The sequence below is a fragment of the Hylobates moloch genome, unplaced genomic scaffold (genome assembly GCF_009828535.3).
Source record: "Hylobates moloch isolate HMO894 unplaced genomic scaffold, HMol_V3 SCAFFOLD_12, whole genome shotgun sequence".
Classification (NCBI taxonomy): Eukaryota; Metazoa; Chordata; class Mammalia; order Primates; family Hylobatidae; genus Hylobates; species Hylobates moloch.
The window spans coordinates 43,145,350-43,172,427 of record NW_026652287.1 but is presented as its reverse complement, the minus strand read 5'-3'; the positions used below and the strand labels follow the sequence as shown (position 1 = coordinate 43,172,427).

The 27,078-nt window shown below is 51.9% G+C and overlaps 1 protein-coding gene across 2 annotated transcripts; it reads left to right on the top strand.

The window, feature by feature from the left end:
- The first annotated feature begins 2,620 nt into the window (after window positions 1-2,620).
- Window positions 2,621-11,347, top strand: S1PR2 (sphingosine-1-phosphate receptor 2). Of its 2 annotated transcripts, XM_058425074.1 has the most exons (3): window positions 2,621-2,766; window positions 9,012-9,947; window positions 11,062-11,347. In XM_058425074.1, the coding sequence occupies exons 2-3, from the start codon at window positions 9,054-9,056 to the stop codon at window positions 11,221-11,223; spliced, it is 1,056 nt and encodes a 351-aa protein (XP_058281057.1). In that variant the 5' UTR covers window positions 2,621-2,766; window positions 9,012-9,053; the 3' UTR covers window positions 11,224-11,347. The 2 variants fall into 2 exon arrangements, with proteins under 2 accessions (XP_058281057.1, XP_032025516.1); XM_032169625.2 differs by lacking the exon at window positions 11,062-11,347 and having other exon boundaries at window positions 9,012-10,722.
- Window positions 11,348-27,078: the final 15,731 nt, after the last annotated feature.

Here is a 27,078-nt window from a genome sequence, read left to right as displayed (position 1 = left end):
ACTACTCCATTTATTTATTTGGTTTTATTTATTTATTTAAAATGGAGTATTGCTCTGTTGCCCAGGCTGGAGTGCAATGGCGTGATCTCGGCTCACTGCAACCTCTACCTCCAGGGTTCAAGCGATTCTCCTGCCTTAGCCTCCCGAGTAGCTGGGACTCCAGGCACACACTACCATTCCCGGCTAATTTTCGTACTTTTAGTAGAGATGGGGTTTGCCACGTTGGCCAGCCTGGTCTTGAACTTCGACCTCAGGTGATCCACCTGCCTTTGCCTCCCAAAGTGCTGGGATTACAGGTGTAAGCCATCGCACCCAGCCTCTTTATTTTTATTTTATTTTATTTTTTGAGATGGAGTCTTGCTCTGTTGCCCAGGCTGAAGTCCAATGGCACCATCTTGGCTCACTGCAACCCCCACCTCCCGGGTTCAAGCGATTCTCCTAACTCAGCCTCCCGAATAGCTGGGATTACAGGCGCCTACCACCACACCCAGCTAATTTTTTGTATTTTTGGTAAAGAAAGGGTTTTGCCATATTGGCCAGACTGGTCTTGAACTCCTGACCTCAAGTGATCCACCCACCTTGGAGTCCCAGAGTGCTGGGATTACAGGCGTGAGCCACCATGCCCAGCCAATTTTTGTATTTTTTGTAGAGATGGCGTTATACCATGTTGCCCAGGCTAATCTAGAACTCCTAGGGTCAAGAAATCCACCCCGCCTTGGCTTCCCAAAGTGTTGGGATTACAGTCGTGAGCCACCGTGCCTGGCCAGATTATGTTTATAACATATAATGTGTACATTTTCACAAATGGTACCCTCATAAAAAGCCGTATTTCCCACCTGAACATAAGACCCACTGGGTTGGCTGGGCGCGGTTGTTCATGCCTGTAATCCCAGCACTTTGGGAGGCCGAGGCGGGCGGATCATGAGGTCAGGAGATCGAGACCATCCTGGCCAACATGGTGAAACCTGCATCTCTACTAAAAATACAAAAGTTAGCTGGGCATGGTGGCGCATGCCTGTAATCCCAGCTACTCGGGAGGCTGAAGCAGGAGAATCGCTTGAACCCAGGAGGCAGAGGTTGCAGTGAGCCGAGATAGTGCCACTATACTCCAGCCTGGCGACAGAGCTAGACTCTGTCTCAAAAAAAAAAAAAAAAAAATCCATCTGGTCAAGGAGTTTTTCCTTTTTGTTGTTGTTGTTGTTGTTTACTACTGTGCACAGTAGGTGCATAAAAAATATTTGTTGCTGGGTGCTGTGGTTTACACCTGTAATCCCAGCACTTGGGGAGGCCGAGGAAGGCGGATCACTTGAGGTCACGAGTTTGAGACCAGCCTGGCCAACATGGTGAAACCCTGTCTTTACTAAAAATACAAAAAAATCAGTCGGGTGTGGTGGCACGTGCCTGTATTTCCAGCTACTCGAGAAGCTGAGGCACAGGAATAGCTTGAACCTGGGAGGTAGAGGTTGCAGTGAGCTGAGATGGCACCACTGCACCCCAGCCTGGGAGACAAAGGAAGACTGTCTCAAACAAAAAAATTTTGTTGACGGAATGAGGGGCTTTCCTATCCTGTTGTCGAACTGCTGGTCACACACACACACACACACACACTGTTCGATGAAGGTGTAGTGTCCATCATTTCCACAGGCAGGCACACAGAAATGCCCAGGAATTAGTGAAAATTGGAAATCTGGATAGAAGACTGGGCCCGACGCTGGAAGGCAGGCACAAACTGGGCCTTGCTGGTCCCCCTGCCAGAGGGGACAGTGATCTACAGAGGCAGGAAAGAGTGTGGAGTGTCCCCAATCCCCCAAGGGAGAGAGGGCAGCACCTGAATTCTGGAGTTCTATCAAGGGAGAGACTGGCCAGGCACAGTGGCTCACGCCTGTCATTCCAGCACTTTGGGAGGCTGAGGCAGGAGGATTGCTTGAACGCAGCAGTTCAAGACCAGCCTGGGCAACATAGCGAGACCCCATCTCTACAAAAAACTGCAAAAAAGTAGCCAGGCATGATGGCGCACCTGTAGTCCCAGCAACTCTGGAGGCTGAGGCAGGAGGTTGAGGCTCCCGTGAGCTATGATTGAGTCACCACACTCTGGCCTGGATGACAGAGATACCCTGTCTCAAAAAAAGAAAAAAAAAAGGGAGAGATCAATTTTGTCTTTGGGACAGGGCATCGCACTTAGTAGGAATTTCATTATTTGTTGGGTGGACACACAGTAGGCTTAATGCCTATTTGCTGCGTTGACATCTAGTAGGTACTTCCAAGGCTCTTTGTTGAGTCAATAAAGGTGACCTCGTGTTTTCTTCCAAGTCCAGGGTCCCAGGGGTGAGCCCAGAGGTAACCTGGAGTTGAAGACAGTTGTTTCAGGTTGAGGCCACCTGGCCAGGAGTACTGTGACGTCACCAGGCTGCGTGACGTTTCGCGCTGGCCGGTTCTCACGGGTGGGGGCTGGGAGGGGCAGAGCGAGAGGTCGGGGGGCGGACAAAGGGCCCTCCGTGCAGCTCCTGTCGGCCCCCGCTTGCGCCCCGGCCAGCCGGCCAGCCACATCTGGAATTCATTGCAGCCGCCGCCGGAAAGGGGAGGAGAGGAGGGCGGGGCGAGCAGGGGGCAGAGGCGGCGGCTCTCCCCGCCCCCCATCTGTCCCTCGTCCCAGCCCCGGGACGTAGCCGAGCCCGGCTGGCAACCCAGCTCCAGCCGCGGCCGCCCCGGGGAGGCAGACGCCAAGGCCCCTCCGGCCAGGGCCGGGAGCCGGGCCGGCCTAGCCAGGTGAGCGCGCGTGGCGTCAGGGAGGCAGAAAGGGCGGGCCCTGGTCCCCTGAGGTCTCGGGATCCGAGCTGGGGGGCCCCAATCGGGGGGCTGGGGCGCGCACGCGCCGCCTGGGTTCCTGCTGCACGGAGCGGGTGGTCACAGTGCGCCCTCTCCAAGACTCCGGGCGGCCCCCACTGCCTCAGCCGCGAACCCCTAGACTGTGCTCCCCGCCTTTCTCAGCGGCAGGAAGTTGGCGCCGGGGAGAAGGCGGAATCCGAGCGCTTTCGACTGGAGTCTTTGGGAGGCAGGACGCCGTGCTCGGGGACCAGGGTCTTGGGGAGTGTGTTTGGGGGAGGGGTGCAGCACCCCTCCTGGCTGACTCCGGCTGAGCGAGGGCAAATGGATGTGCGCGCCGTGGAGCCTCCAAGCCAAGGGGCGGCACCCACGGGGAGGGCGGTCGCACGTCGGGCTTTCTGCCTCGGTTTCCCCAAGTTGTTTGCCTTCTCCGGTCCCCCCGCAGGGGGCGTGGCTTTGTTTTGTAAGGAAAGAGAAAGTGACTGCGTGGCTCAGGCGCCTCCTCTTTCAACTCCGGCTCAGGGATGGGTCGTGGATGAAGGCGCGCGTGGCGCGGACCCCGCGTGACCCCGAGCCGGGCGGAGCGTCGGAACTCGCCCCCTTCTCAGACACGGGTTGACTCACCCGGGGATTTCCACCCCCTCCTCTGTCTCTGTCCTTGTCAGATGCTTCGGGTGCCACGCGCTGAGCCCACGGTCCCCCTCGTGGGGCGACTCGGGCAGGCGCGGAACTCGCGGTGCAGCTGCTGCTGCGATCTGGTCCCCCACCCCCAGTCTTCCCAGAATCTCGAGGCGGGACCCCTGGCAGGACGGAGAGGAATCCTTCCAGTCCTGCTTGGAGACGTGGGGGTCCCGCGCGTGTGGCGGTCTCGGGGGCGGGGGGGAGAGGAGGCGTGGCTCCCGCGCGAGCGAGCGTGGATACCGCGCATTCCTAAGCCAGATAAGGAGGCCGAGAGTGCGGGCTAGCACGGGGGCGGGTCCTGCTGCCATCTCCATGGAGACACGCTGGGCTTTGCCTGGTTGATGGTGGGCGATGGGGGCGCTGCCCGCGGACCAGAGATGTCTCCAGGCTCCTTTGTTGTTGTTTGGGTCTGGGCTGAACTTAGGAGTTTCCACCCTTGGGAACCCACTAGCGTCTCCTTTCGTCGGTGGTTCTTTCATTCATTCATTCATTTGCCCATTCCACACGTTTTCTGAGTGTTTTATTTGTGCCAGGCCTCCCTGTAGGGGCTGATAACTGACTTGCTCCCTGGCCTTAGGCATTGACTGTCTAGGTGGAAGCCAGACGGAAAAGGAAAAATATCATGATAGTTTCCCATAGTGGCAAGCGCTGTGCAGATAATAAAACAAGATTCTGTGATTAGAAAAGGCTTGGAGATGGCTGCTATTGTAGTCTGGGGGTCAGGGGAGTCCCCTCTGAGGAAGTGACCTTTAAATAGAAACCTGAAAGACAAAAGACAGTCATTCAAAGATTTGGGGAAAGGCCAGGCCGAGGTGGCTCACGCCTGTAATCCCAGCACTTTCGGAGGCTTAGGCAGGTGAATTACCTGAAGTCAGGAGTTCCAGACCAGCCTGGCCAACATGGTGAAACCCCATCTCTACTAAAAATACAAAAATTAGCCAGGTGTGGTGGTGTGCACCTATAATCCCAGCTACTCAGGAGGCTGAGGCAGGAGAATCGCTTAAACTCGGGAGGCAGAGTTTGCGGTGAGCCGAGATCACACCACTGCACTCCAGCCTGGGCAACAGAGTGAGACTCTGTTTCAAAAAAAAAAAAAAAAAAATTGAGAAAAAGAGTGTGCCCCAAGAAGAACAGCAGGGGTAAGGGCTTGGAGGTAGGGGTGGGGGTAGCATGGAGGAGGTTTAATGTGGTTGGAGTGGAATGGCCCTGGGGGAGAGTGGGAGGAGGCTGGTCGGCAAGGGCCATGCTACTTGGGCTATAGGGAGCCATGGAAAAATTTGGAGTTGGGGAGTGACATGGAGTTACAAGTTTAAAAGCTCCCCCTGGCTGCTTAGTAGAGAATGGCAGGGTAGGGGGTCCTGACAACCACAGGGAAACCAAAAGGTAGGGTGGCTACCACGGGCTCCATGGGTGACCAGGGGGAACTGTAACCACAGGGCCTGCCTTTCTGGAACTGGGAGTGGGTGGAGAGGACCTTGGAAGCCACTGAGGCTTCCTCCATCCTTCCCCTCTCCTAATCTCCAGCCAAACAGTCGTCTGAGTCTATCTCTCTTCCCTTCCTTCCAAACCCCATCACTTGTCACTCCTGTTCCATTTCAGGCCTGGACATTCTATGTGAGCCCAGTGGCCTCTTTCTGAGCTTCTGAGAGTGCCAGGACGGACTTGGTGAAGGTGACCAGGAGACAGGCTCTGTGTCCTTCTCAAAACCTGGTAACCTTACACAGGGAGGGGACACGGGCTAGGCCACACCATCCACCTAGGGGGTGACTCTTCTGCCAGCTCCAACCTCAGTGCCCTGCTTCCTCTTTCTGGGAGGTGTCAACCACCTAAGTGCTCGCCTCAGTAAAGTCCTAGTGGTTAAGATGAGGCTTGGATAGAATGTGGGCATCGGTTTCCCCTTCTCTAGGAGAGCTGCTTCTCCCTCTGTGAACGCCTTAGCCTCCCCGGGCTGCAGAAGGTGAGAGTGCAGCACCCCCAGTCTTCCTCTCAGGGAAGAAGACAGACTGCTTGGTTAGTCCCTGGGGTGCAAGGGCTGAACACATTTCATTTCGTTTTGTTTTGTTTTGTTTTGTTTTGTTTTGTTTTGTTTTGTTTTGAGACAGAGTCTCGCTCTGTCACCCAGGCTGGAGTGCAATGGGCGTGATCTTGGCTCACTGCAACCTCTGCCTTCCGGGTTCAAGTGATTCTCCTGCTTCAGTCTCCCAAGTAGCTGGGATCACAGGCGCACACTACCACGCTCGGCTAATTTTTTTTGTATTTTGAGTAGAGAGGGGGGTTTTACCATGTTGGCCAGGCTGGTCTCGAGCTCATGACCTCAGGTGATAGGCCTGCCTCGGCTTCCCAGAGTGCTGGGATTGCAGGCATGAGCCACTGCGCCCAGCCTAAACACATTTCTTATTTCTCCAGGAAGCCACAGTAAATCTCTTGGTGAGCAGCAGAGGGGGCGGCTGCACTGCACAGCGCGCTTCCCAGGCCTGGAAAGGGACCTTGATTCTCACTTATGAACCCCAGGAGGGGCCCAGCAGGCCAGGGCAGCCTGGGGGCATCTGGTCGGGGTGACCCAGCGGTCAGGCTGCGGTTCAAACTCCCCCTAGGGAGGCCCACATAGCATTAACTCTATCCTTAGAAAGCCTGAGCTCCCATCGCCTATAAAGGACCCCATCAGTAGGGCTGGCCGTAGAGCGCCCCCAACTGGACCAATCAGAGGCAGAAGATGGAAAGTCCGGGCCAATAGGCAAATCGCTCAGTGCCCTTGGATTGAAAATGAGCCAATCAGGGCATGGGCTGTTTCCAGCCCGTCAGCTGTGTCTGATCCAGCCGCAGCCTGGGCCCAAGCCTGCCTGGGACTGGCTGCAGCGTGCAGAGGGCATCAAGATGCCCGGGGCTCCGTCCAGCAAGGGAACAAGGGGCCTCTGTGTGGCTATCTGGGAGGGGCAGCAGTCCCCGGGGACGTGCACAAGCCCTTGTCTGTTCCCAAACTAGGACGGATGTCCCTCCGCCCTGGGGGAGCAGCTGCTTCTGTCCAGCCAGGGGCCAGGATGCCCCTTGGAGGGGGCGGCCAGGGACTGAGATGGCTGGGTGACTCCGGAAGCCTCCACCACTCCTGGGCTCAGGAGAACTGGCCTAACCAGACTTTTCTGGAACGGTGCACACAGTCCTTGCCAGACGTGTTTCTAGGGACCTGGGGAGGACTCCCCCTACTCTCCCCCCTCCCTCCCATTTAGCTACGGGCTGGAACTTCCTCTCCCTTCATGAAAGGCATACACTGCACTGGCTCCTCTGACACCCCCCTAACCCTACCCCCAAGCTGGGGGAAGGCCATGGTGTCTGCTTCTCATCCTCTCTGCTGAGGAGCGCCTCTCCCCGCCCCCTCCCACCACGGCTCAGTTTTCCTTGGTGGGTGGCGGTGCCGCCCCCTCCCCCCATGGCTCAGTTTTCCTTGGTGGGTGGCGATGGGGGGGGATGGGAGGGGGTAGGGGAAGGGATGGGAGGGGGTGGAGGGGAGGGATGGAAGGGGGTTGGGGGGTGACTCAGGCTTTCATGGAACAAATGCCTTACCCTCTCCTGGCGGGGCTGCACACCCCTCCACGGCTCACATGACTTCAGCAAAGCTGCCCCATCCTCCCAGCCAGGACCTCCCAGATGGGGTCTCTCCCATCCTGACTCCCCCCACATCCCGCCTTCCTCACACCGGATGTGACTGCAGAGTGAGGACTCCACCCTGTTTGTTCCAGGGGCCTCACATCTGGATTTCATCCTGGCTGGGGAGGGGGTGCCAGTGCCCTGCCCATCCCTGCAGGACCTTCTGTCCCAGGGCAGAGCTAGATGGTGCTGATGAGAACAGGCTGTTGGAGATCTCGTCTGGTTGGCTTACATCCCTTCCCTTCCCAAAGGATTGGAGGAAAGAGGGGAGCTAATAACATTTGGCAGTATTTGTTGAGTGCTTACTATGAGCTAAACGTGCCTCATGCGTCATTTAAAAGGATTTTCCCATCACCCCCATGAAGTGGGCTTTCTTCACTCCATTGCACAGATAAGGAGGTTCAGGCTGAGACAGCGTCTAGGGACTTGCCCAGTGTTTCAGAGGTGGAATGGGAGCAAACTCTGGATTGCCTCCAAAGTCTGTGTCCTTGAAGATGGTGTGACCTCTGGGATGTTTGAACCTCAGGGCCGCCCTGGTGTCTCCCCAAGACCTTATCTTGGGAGCACCCGTGGCCTCAAGGCTTAGACCCAGCCTGAAATCCAGCGTTAGTGGGTGGTAATGAATGAGCAGGGCATGCAGCTATCAGTGGTGAGACTCTCCCTGACCCAGGTCAGCATGAGGCTGCAGGCGCCCGTGTGTTCCAGAAAAGAGACAAACCCTCCAGGACCTGTCTAGGGCTTGCTCTCTGGGTAGGTGGGCAAGGTTTCTGGAAGTCCACATTGTATTTTTCATGCCATTTGGGGGAGCTTCTTTCCCTTTGAAAGCGTGTAGCTACTCAGGAGACTGAGGCAGGAGGATCACTTGAGCCCAGGAGTTGAGTCGACTGTGAGCTATGATCATGCCACTGCACTCCAGCCTGGGTGACAGAGCAAGACCCTGTCTCTAGAAAATAATAATGAAAATTAAAAGAGGCAAGATGTCATGGTTCACACCTGTAATCTCATTGCTTTGAGAGGCCAAGGAGAATTGCTTGAAGCCAGGAGTTCAGGACCAGCCTGGACAACACAGTGAGACCCAATCTCTAAAAAAAAAAAAAAATTAGCCAGGCAGCTGGGCCCGGTGGCTCACACTGGTAATCCCAGCGCTTTGAGAGGCTGAGGCAGGCGGATCATGAGGTCAGAAGTTTGAGACCATCCTGGCCAACATGGTGAAAACCCATCTCTACTAAAAAAAAAAAAAAAAAAAAAAAAAAATTAGCTGGGCCTGGTGGCAGGTGCCTGTAATCCCAGCTACTCAGGAAGCTGAGGCAGGAGAATCACTTGAACCCAGGAGGAGGAGGTTGCAGTGAGCCAAGACTGCGCCACAGCACTCCAGCCTGGGCAATAGAGAGAGACTCTATCTCAAAAAAAAAAAAAAAAAAATTAGCTAGGCATGGTGGCATGTGCTTGTAGCTGAAGCTGAGGTGGGAGGCTGAGGTGGGAGGATCACTTGAGCCCAGGAGTTCAAGGCTGCAGGGAGCTATGATTGCGCCACTGCACTCCAGCCTGAATGACAGAGCAAGACCTTGTCTTTAAAATATAGATAAATAAAATAAATAAGAAAGAGTGTAGCCTAGGGCTTATAGAGGCCGCAGAGCCAGTCTCTCTGGCCCTGCCGCTGGTTAAATTTGAGACTTTAGGAAAGTGAATTAACCTCTCTGGGTTTCCTGTCTGTAAGTGGGGATGATGATGATTCTGAATTCATGTGGCCCTTCCTCGAAGAGTAACAGAGCAGGAAATTGAATCTCAGCCCATCCGAGGCCAGAGCCCAGGTAGCAGCCACAGCTCTGACCTATTGTCTGTCTGTCTGTCTGTCTTCTCTGCAGTTCTGAGAGCCCCATGGCCCCAGCAGGCCTCTGAGCCCCACCATGGGCAGCTTGTACTCGGAGTACCTGAACCCCAACAAGGTCCAGGAACACTATAATTATACCAAGGAGACACTGGAAACGCAGGAGACGACCTCCCGCCAGGTGGCCTCTGCCTTTATCGTCATCCTCTGTTGCGCCATCGTGGTGGAAAACCTTCTGGTGCTCATTGCAGTGGCCCGAAACAGCAAGTTCCACTCGGCAATGTACCTGTTTCTGGGCAACCTGGCCGCCTCCGATCTACTGGCAGGTGTGGCCTTCGTAGCCAATACCTTGCTCTCCGGCTCTGTCACGCTGAGGCTAACGCCTGTGCAGTGGTTTGCCCGGGAGGGCTCTGCCTTCATCACGCTCTCGGCCTCTGTCTTCAGCCTCCTGGCCATCGCCATTGAGCGCCACGTGGCCATTGCCAAGGTCAAGCTGTACGGCAGCGACAAGAGCTGCCGCATGCTCCTGCTCATCGGGGCCTCGTGGCTCATCTCATTGGTCCTCGGTGGCCTGCCCATCCTTGGCTGGAACTGCCTGGGCCACCTTGAGGCCTGCTCCACTGTCCTGCCTCTCTACGCCAAGCATTATGTGCTGTGCGTGGTGACCATCTTCTCCATCATCCTGTTGGCCATCGTGGCGCTGTACGTGCGCATCTACTGCGTGGTCCGCTCAAGCCATGCTGATGTGGCCGGCCCACAGACACTAGCTCTGCTCAAGACAGTCACCATCGTGCTAGGCGTCTTTATCGTCTGCTGGCTGCCCGCCTTCAGCATCCTCCTTCTGGACTATGCCTGTCCCGTCCACTCCTGCCCGATCCTCTACAAAGCCCACTACTTTTTTGCCTTCGCCACCCTGAATTCGCTGCTGAACCCCGTCATCTACACGTGGCGCAGCCGGGACCTGCGGCGGGAGGTGCTTCGGCCGCTGCAGTGCTGGCGGCCGGGGGTGGGGGTGCAAGGACGGAGGCGGGGTGGGACCCCGGGCCACCACCTCCTGCCACTCCGCAGCTCCAGCTCCCTGGAGAGGGGCATGCACATGCCCACGTCGCCCACGTTTCTGGAGGGCAACACGGTGGTCTGAGGGTGGGGTGGACCAACAACCAGGCCAGGGCAGAGGGATTCACGGAGAGGCCACTGGGTGACCCCAGACAGAGATGCGGGGCTGCTGAGCCAGATGCCCCCGCCCCACAGACCTGGGTGATATTGCAAATATTTCACACCTGGAAAGGTCAGATAAGGCACTGACTAGTCACATAGCAGTGTTGCAGTGGGGTCCTGAGGGCCAGTCCAGTGGCTAGTGTGACCCCTTTAGAACTGGATCCTGGGGAGGCCAGGGCAGGGGACCTGTGAAGAGCCAGGGTGAGGGCAGGCAGCATTTAAGGGGAGCTCAGGGCAGGAGCACTTTACCACCTGGTACAAAGGATTTCTTTTTTTTTTTTTTTTGAGACGGAATCTTGCATTGCTGCCCAGGCTGGAGTGCAGTGGCGCGATCTCCGCTCACCACAAGCTCCGCCTCCTGGGTTCATGTCGTTCTCCTGCCTCAGCCTCCCGAGTAGCTGGGACTACAGGTGTCCACCACCACACCTGGCTAATTTTTTGTACTTTTAGTAGAGATGGGGTTTCACCGTGTTAGCCAGGATGGTCTTGATCTCCTGACCTCATGATCCACCCACCTCGGCCTCACAAAGTGCTGGGATTACAGGTTTGAGATGAAGTCTCGCTCTGTTGCCCAGGCTAGAGTGCAGTGGTGCAGTCTCAGCTCACTGCAACCTCTGCCTCCAAGATTCAAGGGATTCTCCTGCCTGAGCCTCCTGAGTAGCTGGGATTACAGGTGCCTACCACCATGCCCAGCTAATTTTTTTTTGTATTTTTAGTAGAGATGGGGTTTCACCATGTTGGCCAGGCTGGTCTCGAACTCCTGACCTCATGATCTGCCCGTGTTGGCCTCCCAAAGCGTGGGATTACAGGCGTAAGCCACCTCACCTGGCGGTACAAAGAATTTCTACATTTTCTTCCCTGGCCCCTAGTCCTGCACCGATTTCTCCTTTTTGAATGTATTCCTCCTGCCACCTTCTCTGGGCAACTTCGTGCGACTACAGAACCATTGTCCCGAGGAGCTAGAGGCCTCCTCTCTGACCCTCCAGAGCCCAAATCCACAGCTTCCCCAAATTTCATCAGCTGCCACTTGACGACTTCTCCCCTTCTCTCTGAGGCTCGGAAACCACGGCTGGAGGTGGGGAGGGGACGGTGGCTGAGGTCCATTCCTCATTCTCAGACCTCATTGGTCAGTTGCACTATTTGGGGCACAGAAGAATCACCAAAACTGAGAAAAACGAGTTTGGGTGGCTGGGGGGGGGGGGGGCTTTGGGACTCTTAATGCAAGGCACAACTTGAGAAAGTTCTGGGTGTGATGTTTGCACAGACACCCTCCTTTCAAAGACAGCCACCCCCCAAGCTATTCTCAGCCCCACACCTGCAGCCCCAGCTGAAGTACCAGGTCTCCTGAGCAAGGCAGAGAGAAGCCGTGAGCCTGAACCCCGCTGTGTCTTCTTTCAAGATTTTTTTTTTTTTTGAGACAGTTTCAAGATTTTTGTTTTGTTTTTGAGATGGAGTCTCACCGTGTCACCCAGGCTGGAGTGGCAGTGGTTCAATCTCCGTTCACTGCCACCTCCACCTCCCGGGTTCAAGCGATTCTCCTGCTTCAGCCTCTCGAGTAGCTGGGATTACAGGCATCCATCACCATGTCTGGCTAATTTTTGTATTTTTAGTAGAGACAGGGTTTCACTATGTTGGCCAGGCTGGTCTCAAACTCCTGACCTCAAGTGATCTGCCCGCCTCGGCCTCCCAAAGTGCTGGGATTACAGGCGTGAGCCACTGTGCTCGGACTTCTTCTTTCAAGTTATATTGAATGGAGCATGGGGGTGGCGGTGGCTAGGGACATTTCCTGGGGACACTCTCCCCTAACCTGCCCAGAAGGACTTCACAAAAACCTGTGGATAATGGAAGGGATGTTACGGTACAAACGTATATTTATGTGTGTTTGTGTGTGTGTGTGTGTGTGTGTGTGTGCGCGCGCGCGCGTGCATGTAGGCGTGATGTCTGTGACCCTCCTCTCCTCATCACATTTCCCCCAGAATGAATGCTGTCCTGTTTGCTCATGTTTGTGTTGAAGCTGCCAAAGTCGGGGAGCTCTGGTCCTGCCCAGACCCCTTTGGAATTGCTGGCCCATCCTCCCACTGGAGAGCTGGGGTGCAGCTCACCTTGGGGAAGGAAACCTCATGCCTCAGAGTAATTTCTTGTGAATGCAAAGCCTGGGGGAGCGGGTCTTTGCGGGGCAAGGAGCCAGTCAGGGGCTTGTTTCCCCTCATAGAGCTCCCCAGACGTGCCCCTGCAATGCCTGAAACCCAGACCTAGGCTAATAAACGGTTCAATTTCTGTTTCTGGTGGTTGGTGTGTCTTTTCAGGGAGCAATTTCCCCCAGAAGCGCCCCATGGCTGGGCTGGATGGAACAGGAGGGGGTGCTGCTGCCTGAGTAACTCATCCTTTGCCAACCTTCCCATTCTGTGCTCCTGACACCCTTAACCTGGCCTGAGCCGGGAGAAAACAGAGGTCAACCGGGATCTTTCCCAGGGGCAACTCTCCTGCCCCTCCTAGGGATTAACTCTGCCTGGGATCTCCCTGCTTTCCCTGAAAGAGACAGCCTGGTGGGCACATACATCCTCCCAATTGTATGTGCCTCCCGGGGAGCTGGAGAGATGGTTTGAGGGGGGTACAAAGAACCCAGATACCCACTCCTAGACACGGTGTTCCCAAAAGTAATGGCTGATCTTCACCGAGCACTTTCCAGGCATAAAGACTTGACTGCTCAGGAGGTGGAAGTTACTATCAACTCTTATAGAGGTGGGGTTCAGAGAGATCAAGCAAACTGCTCAGAATCACACAGCGCTAGTCAGGGTAGCGCCTGTCTGGATTTGAACCCAAGCAGGCTAACTCCAGACCACACTGGATCCACCACTGGGCTAGAGAGAGGCCACTCAGCTGAGTGCAGTGGCTCACTCCTGTAATTCCAGCACTTTGGGAGGCTGAGGTGGGCGAGTCACTTGAGATCAGGAGTTCGAGACCAGCCTGCCGACACAGGGAAACCCTGTCTCTGCAAAAAATACAAAAATTAGGTGGGTGTGGTGGCGGGTGCCTGTAGTCCCAGCTACTCAGGAAGCTGAGGCAAGAGAATTGCTTGAATCCGGGAGGTGGAGGTTGCAGTGAGCCGAGATCACGGCATTGCACTCCAGCCTGGGCGACAGAGCAGAACAAAAAAAAGAGAGAGAGAGGCCACTCAGCTCCCTCTTTGCCACGGAAGGAGGAGCCATGAAGTTCATCAAGAACCAGGAGAAGCCAAGACAGGATGCAGCCTCGGGTGGGTCCCTCGGTGGGTTCCCTGGTGATACTCTTTTGTCTGCAGGCAGCCGGCTCAGTGGCTCCTTTGAAGACAAGTCTAGAGTTTTGTTTGTTTGTTTGTTTGTTTGTTTTTTGAGACAGGGTCTTGCTCTGTTGCCCAGGCTGTAGTGCAGTTGGTGCCATCATGGTTCACTTCAGCCTCCCAAGTAGCTGGGACCACAGACATGCACCACCGTGCCTGGCTAATTTTTTTTTTTTTTTTGTAGAGAGGGGTTCTCCGTTTGTTGCCCAGGCTGGTCTCAAACTCCTGGGCTCAAGCGATCCTCCTGCCTCCACCTTGGCCTCCCAAAGTGCTGGGATTTCAGGCATGAACCCTTTGATGGGGGACCCTAGGCCCCCAAGCTGGAGCCCCACACAGCAACACCAGCTCAAAGCCTAGAACAGCCAGTGGGAGAGAAGGCAGACCGCAGAGGCTGAGGGCCTGCAACCCCCATCGGAATTCCCCTTCTCTAGCAGTTGAGACAACAACCTCTGTTTGGAAACCTGAACCCTAGATGGGATGGGGGGTGGGGTGGGGGAAAAAGGCACAGGCCAGGCTGGAGTCAATAGATATTCTCCAAGTACCCACAGGGTTCTCTATCTCCCCCTTCAGGACTCTGCTCAAATGCCACCTCCTCAGAAAGGAGTCACTTGCTTATTACCTGGCAGTATAGATTATTAAGTTGGTGCAAAAGTCATTGCGGTTTTTGCCATCACCTTTAATGGCAAAATTTGCAATGACTTTTGCTATTTCTTTTAATGGCAAAAACCACAATGACTTTTTTTTTTTTTTGAGATGGAGTCTTGCTCTGTCACCCAGGCTAGAGTGTGGTGGCGTGATCTCGGCTCCCTGCAAACTCCGCCTCCCGGGTTCACGCCATTTTCCTGCCTCAGCCTCCCGAGTAGCTGGGACTACGAGTGCCCGCCACCATGCCCGGCTAATTTTTTGTATTTTTTTAGTAGAGACAAGGTTTCACCGTGTTAGCCAGGATGGTCTCAATCTCCTGACCTTGTGATCCACCGACCTCGGCCCCTCAAAGTGCTGGGATTACAGGCGTGAGCCACCGCGCCCGGCCTACAATGACTTTTAATGGCAAAAACCGCAATGACTTTAGCACCAACCTAATATCTATCAATTTATCTGTCTCTACCCCCATTAAAATACAAGCACTGTGAATATAGGACTGCACCTGCCTTATTTACTAATGTATCTCCAGCGCTGTCTTTTTTTTTTTTTTTTTTTTGAAACAAGGTCTCACTCTGTTACCCAGGCTCGAGTGCAGTGGTGCAATCACAGCTCACTGCAGCCTCAACCTCCTGGGCTTATGGGCTCAGGTGATCCTTCCACCTCTGCCTTCCTAGTAGCTGGGATTATAAGCCTGCTAATTTTCTTTTTTTGTAGAGACATGATTCTGCCATGTTGCCCAGGCTGGTCTTGAACTCCTAGGCTTAAGAGATCTGACTGCCCCAACCTCCCAAAGTGCTGAAATTACAGGTGTGAGCCACCTTGCCTGGCTATTTATAGCTCTCCAGCATTTTTTTTTTTTATTTGATACAGGGTTTGGCTCTGTCACCCAGGCTGGAGTGCAGTGACGTAATCACAGCTCACCACAGCCTTGACCTCCTGGGCTCAAGCCATCCTCCCACCTCAATCTCCCAAGTAAGTGGAACTACAGGTATGTGCCAACACACTGGCCTACTTTTTTGTATTGTTTGTAGAGACAGGGTTTCACCATGTTGCCCAGGCTGGTCTCAAACTCCTGGGCTCAGTGCTCCTCCCACCTCAGCCTTCCAAAGTGCTGGGATTACAGGCGTGAGCCACCATGCCTGGCTATCTCTAACATCTTAAACACTACTTGGCATGTTCCCACCCCAGGGCCTTTGCACCTGCTGTTCCCTCTGCCTGGAATGCCTACACACAGTAGGTTCTCAATAAATACTTGTTGAATAAATAAAACAAAAGCAAATGATGGTCATTTCAGTGAGTGTTAAGTGCGAGGAAGAAAATAAAATAGGGCCGGACGCGGTGGCTCGTGCCTGTAATCCCAGCACTTTGGGAGGCTGAGGCGGGCGGATCACCTGAGGTCAGGAGTTTGAAACCAGCCTGACCAGCATGGTGAAACCTCATCTCTACTAAAAATACAAAATTAGCCGGGTGTGGTAGTGGGCACCTGTAATCCCAGCTACTCGGGAGGCTGAGGCTGGAGAATTGCTTGAACCTGGGAGCTGGAATTTGCAGTGAGCCAAGATCGTGCCTTTGCACTCCAGCCTGGGCAACAAAAGCGAAACCCCAACTAGCAAAAAAAAAAAAAGAGAAAAAAAAAAAAAAGAAAAGAAAATAGGGCCAGGCACAGTGGCTCATGCCTGTAATCCCAGCACTTTGGGAGGCCGAGGTGGGAGGATCACCTGAGGTCAGTTTTTTTTGTTTTGTTTTTGAGACAGAGTCTTGTTCTGTTGCCCAGGCTGGAGTGCAATGATGTGATCTCAACTCACTACAACCTCCACCTCCTGAGTTCAAGCGATTCTCCTGCCTCAGCCTCCTAAGTAGCTGACATTACAGGTATGTGCCACCAAGCCTGGCTAATTTTTGCATTTATAGCAGAGACGGGGGTTTCACCATGTTGGTCAGGCTGGTGTCGAACTCCTGGCCTCAAGTGATCTGCTTGCCTTGGCCTCCCAAAATGCTGGGATTACAGGCGTGAGCCACTGTCCCCAGCCAAGGTCAAGAGTTTGAAACCAGCCTGGCCAGCATGGTGAAACCCTATTTCTACTAAAAATACAAAATTAGGCCATGTTTTGGGATCACACCTGGGATCATGCCTGCAATCCCAGCACTTTGGGAGGCCGAGGTGGGTGGATCATGAAGTCAGGAGTTCAAGACCAACCTGGCCAACATGGTGAAACCCTGTCTGTACTAAAAATACAAAAGTTAGCTGGGCGTGGTGGCACGCGCCTGTAGTCCCAGCTACTCAGGAGGCTGAGGCAGGAGAATTCTTGAACCCGGGGGATGGAGGTTGCAGTGAGCTGAGATCGCGCCACTGCACTCCAGCCTGGGCAACAGAGTGAGACTCTGTCTTAAAAAAAAAAAAATTAGCCAGGCGTGGTGGCGAGTGCCTGTAATCACAGCTACCGGGGAGGCTGAGGCTGGAGAATTGCTTGAACCCAGGAGGCAGAGGTTGCAGTGAGCCAAGATTGCGCCTTTGCACTCCAGCCTGGGCAATAGGAGCGAAACTGCATCTCAAAAAAAATAAAAATAAAAATAAAAAAGGGGGGCATTTGTCCCTGTGACAGAACTGCTGCCGTCATCGCCGTGTCTAATATCTAATATAATAATATCTAATATCTAATATAATAAGGTCTCACCAGTGCCACCAGGCCTTGGGGAAGCCACAGCGTGGCCCACTGGCCAGCCAGAACCCCACCCGTGCTGCCCCCTAGCCCCTGCAGATGGGGCCCTGCGCCTACAAGATCAGGCAGTTCCTGGACTGTTCGACCACTGAGAGTGACCTGTCCCTGTGTGAGGGCTTCAATGAGGCCCCGAAGCAGTGCAAGTACAACCATGGTCTGAGCTCCCTGCCTTGAAGACGTCGGTGCAGACTCGAGGGCCAGCCCTGCATCCACCTCTACCCCTCATCCACAGCCAGACCACAACACCAGATTGCACCTGGATAGCTGGGATTGGAAGTGAAGAGGAGGTTTCTCACCCCACAGATAACCCAAGACACAAATGTGCAATTAAAAGAGTTTGTTTTAGACCACAAAAACAAACAAAACAAAATAAAAAGAAAAAAAAGAAAAGAAAATAGTGCCAGGTGTGGTAGCTCACGCCTGTAATCCCAGCACTTTGGAATGCTGAGGCGAGTGGATCACCTGAGGTCAGGAGTGTGAAACCAGCCTGGCCAGCATGGTGAAACCCCATCTCTACTAAAAATACAAAATTAGCCAGGCGTGGTGGTGGGTGCCTGTAATCCCAGCTACTTGGGAGGCTGAGGCAGGAGAATTGCTGAACGTGGGAGGTGGAGGTTGCAGTGAGCCGCGATCACGCCATTGCACTCCAGCCTGGGCAACAAGAGCAAAACTCCATCTCAAACAAAAAAAGAAAAAAAGAAAAGAAAAGAAAAGAAGGCCGGGCGCGGTGGCTCACGCTGTAATCCCAGCACTTGGGGAAGCCGAGACGGGCAGATCACGAGGTCAGGAGATCGAGACCATCCTGGCTAACACGGTGAAACCCCGTCTCTACTAAAAATACAAAAAATTAGCCGGGCGTGGCGGTGGGCGCCTGTAGTCCCAGCTACTCGGAAGGCTGAGGCAGGAGAATGGCATGAATCTGGGAGGTGGAGCTTGCAGTGAGCCAAGATTGCGCCACTGCACTCCAGCCTGGGCGACAGAGCAAGATTCTGTTTCAAAAAAAAAAAAAAAAAGAAAAGAAAATAGGGCCAGGCATAGTGGCTCATGCCTGTAATCTCAGCCCTTTGAGAGGCCAATGCAGGAGGATCACTTGGGGCCAGGAGTTTGAGATGAGCCTGGGCAACATAGTGAGACCCTATCTGTAAAAATAAGTAAATAAATACATATATACCCTGGTGTGGTGGTACATGTCTATAGTCCTGGCCACTCTGGAGGCTGAGGTGGGAGGATTCTTTGAGCCTAGGTGACCGAGGCTGCAATGAACTGTGGTCATGCCACTGCACTCCAGCCTGGGCAACAGAGTGAGACCCTGTCTCAAAAAATAAAAAGTCTAATGTGTGCTCGTGTGCTGGGCACTGTTAGAATCATTTGACATCTGCAAACTTCTGGAACCCTCACAATAATCCTATAGAGTAGGTGCTATTGTTGGCTTTTTGACAGATGAAGAAACCGAGGCACAGAGAGGTTAAGTAATTCACCCAAGGTCAAGTAGCATGGGAGTCAAGCGGCCAGGATTGGAACCCAGGGAGTCACTGAAGACCACAGTCATACCTTCTTAAAATGTTTTTCAGCTGGGCGTGGTGGCTCACGTCTGTAATCCCAGCACTTTGGGAGGCCGAGGCGGGCAGATCACCTGAGGTTGGGAGTTCAAGACCATCCTGACCAACATAGAGAAACCCCGTCTTTACAAAATACAGAATACAAAATTAGCCGGGTGTGGTGGCACATGCCTGTAATCCCAGCTACTCGGGAGGCTGAGGCAGGAGAATTGCTTGAACCCAGGAGGCAGAGGTTGTGGTAAGCAGGAGATCATGCCATTGCACTCCAGCCTGGGCAAGAAGAGCAAAACTCCGTCTCAAAAAAAAAATTATTTATTTATTTATTTTTGGAGATAGAGTCTCACTCGGTTGCCCAGGCTGGAGTGCAGTGGCACAGTCTCGGCTCACGGCAACCTCCACCTCCCAGGTTCGAGAATTTCTTCTGCCTCAGCTTCTCTAGTAGTGGTGATTACAGGCACGCACCACCACGCCTAGCTAATTTTTCTTTTTTTTTTTGAAACAGAGTTTCACTCTGTCGCCCAGGCTTGAGTGCAATGGTGTAGTCTTGGCTCACTGCAACCTCTGCCTCCCAGGTTCAAGCGCTTCTCCCACCTCAGCCTTCCGAGTAGCTGGGATTACAGGCGTGCACCATCATACCCAGCTAATTTTTTTGAGATAGAGTCTTGCACTGTCACCCAGGCTGGAGTGCATTGGTGTGATCTCGGCTCACTGCAACCTCCACCTCCCAGGTTCAAGAGATTCTCCTTGCCTCAGCCTCCCAAGTAGCTGGGATTACAGATGCCCGCCACCATGCCTGGCTAAGTTTTTTGTATTTTTAGTAGAGACAGGGTTTCACCATGTTAGCCAGGATGGTCTCGAACTCCTGACCTCATGATCCACCCACCTTGGCCTCCTAAAGTGCTGGGATTACAGGCATGAGCCACTGTGCCAGGCCCACAATCATATCTGGTCCTCCCCAATATCCGGATCTGAAGATCCCGTTTGTTGATAGCTCTCAAATCTTGGAGCCCAAATTAAAGTGGTCCTTCCAGCAGGAAACACAAGATGACTTTCACCTCCTTTTTCCCCTAGGGAGGCTGTTGCCTAATAGGGACCAACAAAGGAATGACCTGGAAGAACCTGCTTAAATGCAAATTCTCAAGCTCTATGGTCAGAGATTCTGACTAAACAGGTCTGGAATGTACCTAGAAATGTGTGTTTCTTACCAGGAACACCTAGTAATTTAAAAATATGTAGTCCTTGGCCGGGCACAGTGGCTCACGCCTGTAATCCCAGCACTTTGGGAAGCTGAGGCGGGTGGACCACCTGAGGTCAGGAGTTCAAGACCAGCCTGACCAACATGGAGAAACCCTGTCTCTACTAAAAATACAGAATTAGCCGGGCATGGTGGCGCATGCCTGTAATGCCAGCTACTTGGGAGGCTGAGGCAGGAGAATCACTTGAACTCTGGAGGCAGAGGTTGCGGTGAGTCAAGGCTGCACCATTGCACTCCAGCCTGGGCAACAAGGGCGAAACTCTGTCTCAAAAAAAAAAAAAATGTAGTTTTTGCACTATATTCTGTTTTGTTGTTGTTTTGGAGACAGGGTCTCACTCTGTCACCCAGGCTGGAGTGCAGTAGTGCCATCTCGGCTCACCGCAGCCTCAACCTCCCAGGCTCAAGTGATTCTCTTGCCTCAGCCTCCTGAGAAGCTGGGACTGTAGGCGCTTGCCACCAAGCCTGGCTACTTTTTAAATTTTTTATTTGTAGAGATGGGCTTTTGCCATGTTCCCTAAGCTGGCCTCAAACTCTTGGGCTCAAGTGATCCTCCCACCTCGGCTTCCGAAAGTGCTAGGATTACAGGTGTGAGCCACTGTGCCTGGCCCTTGCACCATATTCTTAGAAGCATTCTCGGCTCCATAATTCAGAGCAGCACTGCCATGAGCGTTACAAATATGACTAATGTGAGGCAGGCAGGGACTGAATTTTACATATTATTAAATTTTAATTAACAGAAATCATTAGCTACAATATTGGGCAGTGCGATTCTAGATTTCATATTTCTAGTTTCTGCAGCCTCTGAGTAACTGAGCTCTTTTGATTAATAGCTCAACAATTTTTCTTTTCTTTTTTTTTTTTTGAGACAGAGTCTCACACTGTTGCCTGGGCTGGAGTGCAATGGCAGCTCTCGGCTCACTGCAACCTCTGCCTCCCGAGTTCAAGTGATTATCCTGCTTCAGCCTCCCGAGTAGCTGGGATTACAGGTGCCCACCATGCCTGGCTAATTTTTTTGTATTTTTATTGTATTTTTTGTAGAGACAGGGTTTCACTATGTTGGCCAGACTGGTCTCGAACTCCTGACCTTGTGATCCGTCCATCTTGGCCTCCCAAAGTGCTGGGATTACAGGCATGAGCCACCTTTTTTTTTTTTTTTTTTTTTTTAGAGACAGCATTTTGCTCTTGTTGCCCAGGCTGGAGTGCAATGGTGCAGCCTTGGCTCACTGCAATGTAGTGAGCCAAAATGTAGCCAAAATGTAGGTCAGTTATTAGGCAGAATGTCTTTCAACTTGGGTTTTTCTGCTGTTTCCTTATGATTAGATTCAGGTTGTGCCTTTTTGGCAGGAAGACCCCAGCGTGTCTCTGCTATAAAGTTACTGCTTTCCGGTTTGTAATTATTAAGTTTCTTGTGGGGAGGTATGTTGAGACTCTATAAATATCCTGTTATTCATCCGACTTTCACTCTTTCAGCATTCATTTTTGCCTGATTCAATTATTATTCAAAGGATTTTTTTTTTTTTGAGATAGTGTCTCACTCTGTCGCCCAGGCTGGAGTGCAATGGTGTGATCACAGCTCACTACAGCCTCAACCTCCCAGGCCCAAGCGATCCTCCTGCCTCAGCCTCTCAAGTAGCTGGGGCTACAGGTGCAAGCCACCATGTCTGGCTAATTTTTGTAAAGAAAGGTTTCGCCATGTTGCCTAGGCTGGTCTCCAACTCTTGGGCTCAAGCAATCCACCCACCTTGGCCTCCCCAAATTATGGGATTACAGGTGTCAGCCACCACACCCAGCCAGGCTCACTGGATATTTTGAAGCAAATCTGAGACCCCAAATAATTTCATTTGTAAATTTTTTATCTCTAAAAGGTAGCAACACTTTAAAAAAATGCTACAATACCTTTTTTGGGCAGGGTATGGTGGCTGACTCCTGTAATTCCAGCACTTTGGGTGGCTGAGGTGGGAAAATAGCTTGAGCACAGAGGTTGGAGGCCATCCTGGGCAACATGGTGAAACCCTGTGTCTACAAAAAAAAAAAAAAGCTGGGCATGGTGGCATGCACCTGTAGTGCCAGCTACTCAGGAGGCTGAGGGGGGAGGATTGCTTGAGCCCAGGAGGCAGAGGCTGCAGTGAGCAGAGATTGCACCCCTGTGCTCCAGCCTGGGTGACAGAGTGAGACCCCCCATCTCAAAAGCAAAACAAAACAAAAACCAAAAAACCTTTCTGTAGAACCAAGGTCTCACTATGTTGCCCAGGCTGGTCTGGAACTCCTGGGCTCAAGCGATCCTTCTGCCTCAGCCTCCCAAAGTGCTAGGATTACAGGCATGAGCCACTGTGCCTGGCCTTTCTTTCCACTTTTCACTGATAACTAAGAATTATCCAGGGGTTCAGATGCCATCCGCCTGACCCTGCCTTTGTAAATTTCCCACTTGGCGTTTCCCTAAAGGTTTGATCATCCATGAATAACCATTGCCTGAAACTGTTGTTTCATTAGCAGTCTTCAAAGGGTTTCTGGCTGAGCATGGTGTGGCCCACGTCTGTAATTCCAGTGCTCTAGGAGGCTCAGGCGGGAAGATCGCTTGAGGCCAGGAATTTGAGACTAGCCTGGGCAACACAGTGAGACACGCACAGCTCTACAAAAAATCTTAAAAATTAGTTGGGCATGGTAGCATGCACCTATAGTCCCAGCTACTCAGGAGGGCAAAGCAGGAGGATCGCTTGAACCTAGGAGTTGGAGGATGCAGTGAGCTATGATGCCACCACTGCACTCCAGCCGGGACAACAGAGTGAGACTGCCTCTCTAAAATCAAACAAACAAACAAAAAACCTACAAATGGTTTCTAAACTGTCTCTCCATCCTCATATCTAGCCATTTTTTCCCATTTGTCTACAAAGCTGACATACTTGCCCAAAATTCAGACACCCAATACCACCATCTTCCCCCCTTTTTTGGACAGATTTAACTATTCTCGGATAAGAAATTCAAAGAAAGCAATACCACCACCCTTCCTTGAATGTCTTATCCAAGAATAGACAAATCTGTCCAAAAAAGGGAAATGAAGTGGGTCGGATGTGATTCATTGTTGTCGGCAATTGTGGCAGCGTAACTGTTAAAAGTGCATACTATCAAGTTAGGAAAAGCAGATTTGAATCTCACATCCAACACTCAACAACCCAAGTAGCCTTTGGGGATGGCACATGACAACTGTCAGCTGGCCTCATCTATAAAATGAGTATGTTACTTTATTTTTTTTGAGATGGAGTCTCACTCTGTCTCCCAGGCTGGAGTGCAGTGGCGCGATCTCGGCTCACTGCAACCTCCGCCTCCCAGGTTCAAGCAATTCTCCTGCCTCAGCCTCCCCAGGAGCTGCGATTACAGGTGCCCACCACCACGTCCTGCTAATTTTTGTATTTTTAGTAGAGATGGGGTTTCATCATGTAGCCAGGCTGGTCTCAAACTCCTGGCTTCAAGTGATCCACCTGCCTCGTGATCCACCCCGCCTCGGCCTCCCAAAGTGCTGAGATTACAGGCGTGAGCCACTGCACCCAGCTCATTACTTTTAATAGCAAAGATCGCAATTACCTTTGCACCAACTAATGATCCCCAACTTGCAGATTGCTTTTGGAGAATCAGCTGTGGTTAATTGGTGGTCTTTTCCAGGAAGGAGTCTCCTCACGTGACATCCCTCCGGCTTAATTTAAGGCCAGGGCAGGCCTAGCTTTTATTCCTGCTCACCGCGGTGTAGACAGGGAAACTTCCTTTGCAGTTCAGGAGCAGACGCTGTGTATTTTCACGTCATTCTCCAGGAGGTGGGCAAGTCTTTGGCCTGTAACTGGCATTTTTTCTCTAGGGCTTGTGGCTGTCATGGACAATGGCCATGTCATGGACCCTGGCAGGCTGAAGGAAGCTGGGAAGAGTTGAGGGAGGAAGGCGGGGTGTAAGCGGCCTGGAAAGAAGGAAGGAAGCCCAAGTTTGAAGTGGGTGAGAAAAATGAAGATAAGTGCCTTGGTAATTTCTATCAACAGAATTACACAGTATGTGGCCTCCTATGACTGGTTTCTTTCATGCAGTGTAAGGTTTTTGAAATTCACGTTTTTTTGTTTGTCTGTTTGTTTTTTCTAAGATAGGGTCTTGCTCTGTTGCCCAGGCTGGAGTACAGTGGCATAATCATAGCTCACTGCAGCCTTTATCTCCAGGGCTCAAGCAATCCTCCCACCTCAGCTTCCCGAGTAGCTGAGACCACAGGCGTGTGCCACCATGCCCAGCTAACTTAAATTTTGATTTTTTTTATTTTTTTTGCTGGGTGCAGTGTCTCATGTCTGTAATCTCAACACTTTGGGATTACAAAAAAAAAAAAAAAATTAGCTGGGTGTGGTGGTGCATGCCTGTAGTCTCAGCTACTACTTGGGAGCCTGAGGCAGGGGGATTGCTTGAGCCTGGGAGGTTGAGGCTGCAGTGAGCTACGATCACATCACTACACACCAGCCTGGGTGACAGAGCAAGACCCTGCCTCTAAAAAAGAAAGTTTATGACCCCTGTGTATAATATTCCATGTGAATAAGTAACTATTTATCTGTTCCATTATTGTTCATGTGGTCTTCAGCTTTTGGCTATTGTGAGTAAACTATTATGAACATTTCTTGTTCGTGTCAATTGGTAGATACATACACTCATTCCAGGCATGGGATTGGTGGGTCCTGGGCAGCAGCAGACTTGGCTTTAGCAAATGTTGCCAAATCATTTCCCAAAGTGGCTATACCATTTGAGACTTCCTCTAGCAACATAGAAGAGTTCTGGTTTTGCCAACACTTGAAAAAATTTTTTTTCATTTGTGTGTGTGCGTGTAAGGGTGATATTGTATTGAGGTTTGAGTTCGCATTTCCCTGATGACTAATGAAGTTGAGCAGCTTCCCACATTAGCCTTGGCCATCTGGGCATCCTCTTTTGTGAAGTGCCTATTTAGCTCTTTTAGCCACTTAGTAAAAAGGTGATTTCATTAAGCTGAAGGAGTTCTGTATGTATTATAGGTATGAGTCTTTTGTCAGACGTATGTCTGTGGCTTTTCCTTTTTTTGTTTGTTTGAGATGGAGTCTTGCTCTGTCACCCAGGCTGGAGTGCATTGACACGATCTCGGCTCACTGCAAACTCCACCTCCTGGGTTAAGCAATTGTCCTGCCTCAGCCTCCCAAGTAGCTGGGATTACCGGCACCCGCTACTGCGCCTGGCTAACTTTTGTATTTTTAGTAGAGGCAGGGTTTCACCATGTTGGCCAGGCTGGTCTCAAACTCTTGACATCGTGATCCACCTTCCTCGGCCTCCCAAAGTGCCGTGATTACAGGCGTGAGCCACCGTGCCTGGCCATCTGTGGCTTCCTTTTTAATGACATCTTTTGATGAACCAAAACTCGTTTTCAGCTGGGCATGGTGGCTCACACTTGTTATCCCAGCACTTTGGGAAGCCAAGGTGGAAAGGTCACTTGAGGCCAGGAGGTCGAGACCTGCCTGGGCAACATAGTAAGACCCTGTGTCGACCAAAAAAAAAAAAAATTAGCCAGGTGTGGTGGTGCATACCTATAGTCCCAGCTACTACCTACTCTGGAGGCTGAGGTGAGAGGATTACTTGAGCCCAGGAGTTCAAGATTGCAGTAAGCTGTGATTGCACCACTACACTCCAACCTGGGAGACAGTGAGACCCTATCTCAAAAAAAAAAAAAAAAAAACCCAAAAACTCATTTTCATAGAGTCCAGCATATTTTCTTTTATGACTAATGTGCTTTGTGTCCTGCCAAAGAAACACTTGCCTGTCCACAAGTCACATAGATGTTCTGTGTTTTATTTCAAAAGCTTTCTTGACTTTGCATTCGTATTTAGATATGCAAGGTGTCTGAGGTGTGTGTGTGTGTGTGTGGTTTTTTTTTTTTTTTTTTTTGAGACAGGGTCTTACTCTGTCACCCAGGTGGGAGCACAGTGGTGTGACCATGGCTCATTGCAGCCTCAACCTCTTTGGGCTCAGGTGATCCTCCCACCTCAGTCTCCAGAGTAGCTGGGACTACAGGTGCCTGCCACCATGTCCAGCAAATTTTTTTTTTTTTTGAGAGGGAGTTTTGCTTTTGTTGCCCAGGCTGGAGTGCAATGGCGCGATCTCAGCTCACTGCAACCTCTGCCTCCCAGGTTCAAGCGATTCTCTTACCTCAGCCTCCCAAGTAGCTGGGATTACAGGCATGTGCCACCATGCCCGGCTGATTTTGTATTTTTAGTAGAGAAGGGGTTTCACCATGTTGGTCAGGCTGGTCTTGAACTCCTGACCTCAGGTGATCCACCCAGCCTAATTTTTGTATTTTTTTGTAGAGATGGAGTCTTGTCATGTTGCCCAGGCTGGTCTTGAACTCCTGGACTCAAGCAAATCTGCCTGCCTCGGCCTCCTAGATTGCTGGGATTACAGGCATGAGCCACTGCCCAGCCTGTTGGTAATTTTGATGGATATTTGTAAACTGAGCATTTAATGTGGGAAGAACAGGCATCGTACCCTCTCTCATCTGTGTAGGGCTCCATAACACTTTATTGGGTGCTGACTACATCCTGGGTGCTTTGCTAGGCACTGGGCATCCGTGGGGGTATGGCTGACATAAATCTCAAAATATATGATCAACAGCTGGGGTAAAGGCTCTGAAAGAAAGGGCTTGGCTTCTAAAAGACCATGGAACAAAGACCTGAAAGGGCTAGGGGAGGTCAGGAAAGGCTCCTTGAAGGAGGTCATGGTTGAGCCACAATAGGGCGAATAATTGTAGATTATCCAAGCAGGAGAACTGGGCGTGTAGAATAGGACTTTCCAAGCTAAGGAAACAGCACATGCAGAAGCCTTGCAATACGTATCTATGGCTGCATTAGCAACAAGCCTCAAACCCTAGTGGCTCAGAACAATACCCATGCATTATATCCTGTGGTTTCTGTGGGCTGGGAATTTGGGAGCAGCTCTGTTAGGGGTCTCTCATGAGGTTACAGTCAGATATCATCCATGGTTCTACCCATCTGCAGGTCCGATGGGGGCTGGAGTGCAGCTACTTCCAATGTGGCTCACTCACCTGGCTGATAAATTGGCTTCTCTTCCTATGGGCCTCCCTGCAGGGCTGCTTGAGCATCCTTACAATATGGCAGCTGGTTTCCTGGGGAACGCAAGGTGGTGTTGTAATGCCTTTTATGATCTAGCCTTGGAAGTCACTCACCTTCTCTTGGCCACATAAACTGGCCCTGACTATGGAAGAAGGCTTGGCAGGGCATGAATACCAAGAGACATTGAGGGCCTTGTTGGAGGCTGGCCACCACAGGTCTTAGGCAGAAAGAGGCTGGGACTGTCCATGATGTGATTCAACTGGAGTGGGTTAATAGGTGGGT